The 6,694-nt window shown below is 40.9% G+C and overlaps 1 protein-coding gene across 3 annotated transcripts in view; it reads left to right on the top strand.

Annotated features, from left to right (window-relative positions):
- Nucleotides 1-145: 145 nt before the first annotated feature.
- SKIC3 (SKI3 subunit of superkiller complex) overlaps nt 146-6,694 on the top strand; it is a 49,608-nt gene continuing 43,059 nt past the window's right edge. For all 3 annotated transcript variants that reach the window (XM_075725801.1, XM_075725800.1, XM_075725803.1), the window contains exons 1-7: nt 146-215; nt 420-530; nt 1,481-1,578; nt 2,081-2,224; nt 3,305-3,396; nt 4,072-4,147; nt 5,537-5,677. In XM_075725801.1, the coding sequence (XP_075581916.1) occupies nt 1,489-1,578; nt 2,081-2,224; nt 3,305-3,396; nt 4,072-4,147; nt 5,537-5,677 (543 nt within the window). In that variant the 5' untranslated portion in view covers nt 146-215; nt 420-530; nt 1,481-1,488. The remainder of the gene's footprint in view (nt 216-419; nt 531-1,480; nt 1,579-2,080; nt 2,225-3,304; nt 3,397-4,071; nt 4,148-5,536; nt 5,678-6,694) is intronic.

The following is a 6,694-nucleotide window of genomic DNA, read 5'->3' as shown; positions in this document are numbered from 1 at the left end:
CGCTCACACCCGACCCAAAATGGCGGCTGGGCGGGGGGAGTCGCCGCGCTGACGTGTGCGGCGGATGCGCATGCGCGGCGGCGCCTGGCGGCGGCGGCGACGGCGAAGCGGCGGCGGGTGGCCCGGTCCGTCGTGTCTTCTTCCCCCGCCGTGTCTTCTTCCCCCGCTGGGATGTCTGATGGGCCGGCGGCCGGCCGCGCTCGGAGGGGCTGCCGGTGCGGAGCTGCTTCCCCCGGCGGCCCGCAGGCAATGGGCCCCATCTGCGGCCCGGCCTGGCTCGGCTCGGCCCGGCCCGGCCCAGCCTGGTCTGGTCTGGTCTGGTCTGGTCTGGTCGCCCCTCACTGCCGAGCCGACCTCCGGAGCCGACCTGCTCCGAGGTGCCCGGTTACGCGCTGACGTGGTGTGTCTTTTCTCTGTAGGTGAAGATGGAGCTCAGGCTCGGAAGTGTCGGCGGGCGGGTGTGCTTGTGGTGATCGAGGAGTCTGTGCCCTCTTAGGAAGCGAATCGATCTTCAGGAACTGTTGAGCAATGTAAGTTTGACAGATTTATTCCTTTTCTTTTTTTTTTTTTTTTTTTTTTAGGCTCGGAGGGAATATTTGAAATCCACCCTCTTTGTTTGTCCTTTCATTACGAATTTTTCTTTAGGCCCTTCATCCACTCTTTAACTTCTGCTCTTCAGCTGCTGAAAGATTTTTTTGATTCTTTAGCTTGTCACTTTTTCAGTCTTTTTCAGTGTCTGCACCAGGAGCATTGTTTCTTAGCCTCATCCCATTTAGGCAGTTTTGATGATGGTGTTTCTAAAGTCAGTTTGAGGCAAATTATTTACTGTGTGCATCCAAATAGTGCACATTTATGTTAGAGTTCAAAAGCGTGAATGCCTCTCAGATGTGTCCTTAAAGGTTGCTTCTTTTTCGCTATACAGCTGGTGTCAGAAGCAGGGTCTGCCGTAAGTGTGTGTGAAGGGACCAAGAGCGTTGCGGACCAGGCCTGAATGTAAGTGACAGGCTGGCCATGGTACTGCTGTAAATAGCATGCAAGAAAAACGCTGATCCTTAGGAAGCCCTTGAGCCCATGTCCAGTGCGGTATGCCTCTGAAGCACAGTTCAGTGCTTAGTAATACCTTTTTTAAAAGAAACCATATGCAGGGTGTCTTTCTAGGAGTCTAACTGTGGTGACTGTCACAACAGCTCTCCTACTATTTAAGTTTATGTAAAACCGTAGCCAAAATTGCATTCTGGGATAGGTACTTTCTATCATTTAACTGTTTGGAATATTGACTTAATCCTGCATTGGAGCGAAGCATAAGTAGTTTTAACGATATTATTTGTCTCAGCAGCTTTTAGTGCTGTATACATTTTGGCATATTGCACTGTATTTCTGTGTTTAAAATGCACTCTATGCTGTTACAGTAGGATGTAAACAATGTTTTGAGTTCAGCTTATCTTTTCATAAGAACTGATTGTATGTCCTTTTTACTTAGTAGCTACAATGTCAAATAAGGAGGTGAAGGCAGCATTAAAGAGTGCTAGAGATGCAATACGAAATAAAGAATATAAGGAAGCCTTGAAACACTGCAAGGTAATTTTTTACTTGGAAATTAATGTTTTTTGAACATTTTGTTTGCTGTTCCTGTACCCCTGCAGCTGTAGAGTGATGCAAAGTGTAGAGTACCTTATTGATGTAATAGTTGAGATTGATTTTCACGTTTAACTTATTGATCATTTATGTTAGTTGCCCACAGGTAAACCTTTATTCCCTTTACCTTTTGCATTTGCTTATATGTGGTTATAAAAATGTTAAGTCTAGAATGACAGTGATAAAATCCATGTGTAATCCAGACCTCGACAGGGGTGCTTTAATGGCTGAGCTACAGATTTGGTTACTGGCAGAACAGTTCAGATATGAAGGATTATCTGGCATAAAAAGCTGAAGTTATTAATCTTACCCTTTTCCTAAAAATGTCTTAGCTTCTGATATTACTGTACAGAGTAATTCACCAAACTGTAATGATAAAACTCAATACATGGATCTATAAGATGCATTTCATTCATCAGTTTCATTTACAATTGTGTATTTTTAGGCAGTCTTGAAGCAAGAAAAAAATAACTACAATGCTTGGGTATTTATTGGCCTGGCAGCTACTGAGTTAGAGCAGCCTGATCAGGCCAAAGCAGCATATAAGAAGGCTATTGAACTTGAGCCAAACCAGTTACTGGCATGGCAGGTACGTGAACATCCAAATTTACTTTTTCTTTCTCTGGAAAATGTCACTATGGAGTTAAATGTGGGAACAAAGCAGAGCTGAGACTTGCATCCTGTTCTCTTCAGGCCCTTAGTTCTCCTGAAGGCTTGGAGTAGCTGAGGTTCATATTGTGTGTCCAGAGTAAAGCAATGGGTGGCTGCATGTGTGTAGCAGGGTGAACTTCAGTTCCAGTATATTTAATTTTGTATTTCCATGTAGACTAGATGGCAGTGAAACATGCAAGGGAGAACATGAATTGAAACAGATAAGTAAATTTGTCCATGCTTAGGAATTTATGTGCTGCTCGTAGCTGAAGAAGCATTTGACAGTGCTTCCCTCGTAGGAGAGAAAATGTTTTAACTAGTAACTTATTTTTCTAGCTTCCAACATCAAGTGGATTGTTACAGAATTTTGTCATTGTTACTGAAAAACAATAGTATACATTTAAAATAGCTGTGTGCTGGGTCGTGTATGCATGACAACCTATAAAAATACATAGTCAAAACGTACAGTTGTGTTATTTGGAGACCTGTGAAGCATAAGGTCGCATATTAGGTCTGTCTCTCAGATACCAACAGTTGATACTTTTCTAAGCTAGTAAGGTTCCGAATATTTTCAATACAACTAGCTTTTTAAAGTATCACTGTCTGTGACTGATTTCAAGGTATATTGAAATTCCCTCAGTTCTGCAATCAGATTCTGGCTTTCTGTTACTCTACAAGATGGTAATGATACTTGGTTACAGATCTTTTATCATACGACTTAGTGTGCTTTGTATATTGTCTGTTATGCAGACAAGATTATGTAATATATAGAGGTTTCAAATAGTTGTTGGTATTAGTTAAGAAAGTGAGGAAAGCTTTTCATTTAAAACAAGCAGATTCATAAGGCTGTACAGAAGTACCAGTGTAGGTTCTGCTCAGAGATTACTACATTGCTGTATCAACATTTGACCCCACTGAAGGCAATGAAATAATTTTTCTAGGCAGTGCTTGCAGTGTTCTCCTAACACATAGCTGTTGACATCAAATCTTACTTATTTCTTATCTTTTTTTTTTAAAGGGATTAGCAAATTTATATGAGAAATCCAACCAAACAGTTGTCAAAGGAGACTTAGCAGATGTTTACCAAAAGCTCTTGGAACTCTATAAAAGGTAAAGAATACTGAATACTGCAATTCAGTCTGAGATTTCTGGTTCAGTGAATGCCATTGCTGATACACAGGATAGTCTGCAAGTTTTTTTTTTAAAAGCCTTGTCACATCAGTGGGTAAGCACTTGTTACAAAGGTTTTATGTACCTGTATAAGGTTTCTTCATCCTGTCCCTTTTGATTGGGCAAAAACTCTTGGAGTAACTGTACTTGAGGTTAGTAGTTTAGAGAATTCTAATGTTGCCCTATGTCCTCTCTCTAAACTCACTGCCTTGAAGTATTCAGCTCTGATAGTTCATTGTCTGTCTTAATAAATAGGCTTATTTTTCTCTGCTTTTAAGATCACAGAATATATGTCATTTGATTGTCATTTGATTCATATAAGTACAGTTCGAAACAAATCTAACTCTCAGCTGTCACTGTAGCTGACTGGACTGTTCAGTTTGTTTCTTTGAAAATTGTTCAAAAAGGAAAGTACAATCCCTTAAAGTAACTTTTTTTTTAAACTCAGTTACAGCAGCAATGAGTAAAACTTTTAGGGCAATCTGTAGTAGTTATTCTAAATATTTGTTCAGCAACTGAACCTACTAAAAAATTACTGGTCAAAATTAGAAAAACATTATACTGTTTTGTGGAAAACTTAGCTTCTTTTTGTGGGATTTCCTTCTTCCTTTCCAGTGGTGACAAGCAGAAATGGTGTGATGTCTGTAACAAGCTTGTGGAACTATATCATCAAGAAAAGAAGTACTTAGAGGTAGGTTGACTACTTTCTGTCTTCTGATCAAATGGGAGTTTCTTCCTAGAACTAGCTACTTTTCATCAAGGAATCCCCAGGTTTTTTGGCCACAGACCACTTAAGGTCTCCTTGTGGACCACTACCAGGAAGAACTGATTTTAATTATTTCCTTTCTTTTCTACTGCATAAGCCTTGGGTGCAATCCATGAAACTGACAAAACTTGACAAAGAACATTAGTATACAGGCTGAAAGGGTGCAACTTCATGCTTCTGCTTTCTTTCTAGAAGTCAAGCATGATCCCAAATGCACATGTACATGCAGTATGTGTGATTCAGGTGTCCTTTGCCTAGCGTGGCCAGTTCTAGGTATCTGATTAGCCCTTCAGTGGTGTGGTGATCCTAGACTATCCCTGATACTTCATGCCAGAGGGTAGGGTGGAATTTCTGCATGACCTGAACACAATTGCCTGTGGCTTACATGGTGCGTTCCATCCACAACGATAAGGATGTGCAAAGCTGCTCCAGAGCAACCCAAGCTTCAGCCCAGGTAGCCCTACCAAAGTCCGTGTCAGCATGACCATTGCAGAAAGAGTCATGGCTCTTGTCAGCGTACCACGAGATGGAGCTGTTAAATGCCTGAATGGTTCAGCAGTAACATTGCCTATAGTCTCTGCAGTAATGTTACAGGATACATATTTTTGTAGTTATGCTGTTCACTCTTCCTTTACTCTTTAAAAAGGTTGCTTTCCTACAAGGTAGTGCATGGTCTTACTCCGTGTCATCATCTCCCCTTTCGTCCAGCAATGGAAAATTAAAAAATTTATGTATCACTTAGCATCAGGCTCAAGACTATTCGTTAGCTCCAAAGGCTCTTTGAAACTGTATACCAGTTTCTGAAACTAAATTCAATATTAATAGTTTAGCATATGAAAGCAGACTTGCTCTACGTGCAACAGGAAACCACAAATTAGACTTCAGGGTCCTATTTTCTCTTTTCCAGTTCTGTTGATTTTTCCACGCTGGAATTTCAGCATGTACTGCAGCTGTTGTGTTTCTGTTTGTAGTGCTTGTAGGTCCAATAAGGCTTCCATTTTTTTCTTCAGAGTTTATTGGAGGACTGTTTAGGTCTATTTTTACTGTTTGTTTCCTCCAGGAGCCAGAGTCAAAATTCATAATCTTGATGTTGCCTCCCTTACTTACTGTACCTTGGAGGGTGGGCAGGTCCCACACAATGCATTGGGACTTGTTATTGCTTTAATTGGAAAGCGGGTAAATCTGGGTCGTTACTTTAAATGTTACTCTGTTGTCTACCCTAGTGTGGTAGAGTTGGCAGTAATTGGAAACCTTGTATTAGACCTCTGGTTCATTAAAGAGCGACAGTGTGGTTCTTCTGTTCCCTCTTGACAGGTGGCTGAAACATGGCAGAAACTTATACAAATGAAACAGGAGGAAGGTGCAGAAAAGGCAGAGCTTCATCAGCTTTGGAAGAAGATGATCCAGTTGCTGAAAGACAGTACACAGAACCAGGATAATAAGACTGAACAGTCGGTAATGTTTCTCACTCCTACTTATCTAGATACATATATATGCGCAGTGCAGCTAGACCTCAGATAAAGCCTTAAAAACCATACAAATGTTGTGTCTGCTTGTCTCATTAATGTTCAGTAGTACTAAACTTCTCAGGAAATTGTGGGTGATTTTACTTTCTGACAGAAACAGTGAAGGTGCAGCAGCCTGAGATGGGCCTTAGTTGGAATAAGGCACCTAAATCCAAGCATTCATCCTGGAACTCCTTCATTAACTGCCTCTTAAGTTCTGCAGCAGTCCCAAGTTTGCACTGTAGCACAATGATGCATTTTTCTACCTCTGCATGTTTTGAGAAGCATCACTCATAAGCGTCATTCATGAGCTTTGACAGAGTCTAGAATGTAGGTGTTCTTCAAAACAAGAAACTTCCCCCTGCTTTCCTCCCAGGATGAAAGAGGTAGCTTTGTTCCGGTTTTCCTTTTCTTTGTACATAATGCTTATCCTAGATAGCGATGTTTGGTTTCAAATTTTCTTTTTTCCTGTAGATTTTAAACTCTCACTTCTTATAAGAACATCAAAGCTAATTAGAGCAAACAGAATGATCACGAATTATACTGTTCCTGTGTCCTCTATGGCCAAAGTTAATTTTGTTTTATCCAATTTATCTGTTCTTGCAAGATGAATCTCATTCAACAGGAGGGGTGGAAATTTCTCATCACCAATCTGGTTCATAGCAGTGCTCCAGAAAGGTGGAAAATACAAACTGAAATAACTTGAGATGGAAGAAAATTGAATCTGGATATCTACTTTTTGAGAAGGCAAATGCTCTAACTTACGAGCTGTTGTAGAAAAGAGGTGCTGCAGGCAGCACTGCTTTACTTTTTGGGGACAAGGTGTTTTAAGAAGAAAAAAGTTGCATAGATACCAGGAATGGGTTTCACATGCAAATCTACAACTTACTGCTTTTTGGAATAAAGCATCTGAACCTGGAAGGCTGTGGCATTGAAGGCAACATCCTGTTCAGTATTTCACTTGTGA

The sequence above is a fragment of the Pelecanus crispus genome, chromosome Z (assembly GCF_030463565.1).
Source record: "Pelecanus crispus isolate bPelCri1 chromosome Z, bPelCri1.pri, whole genome shotgun sequence".
Lineage (NCBI taxonomy): Eukaryota > Metazoa > Chordata > Aves > Pelecaniformes > Pelecanidae > Pelecanus > Pelecanus crispus.
This window is presented reverse-complemented; position numbering and strand designations above follow the sequence as displayed.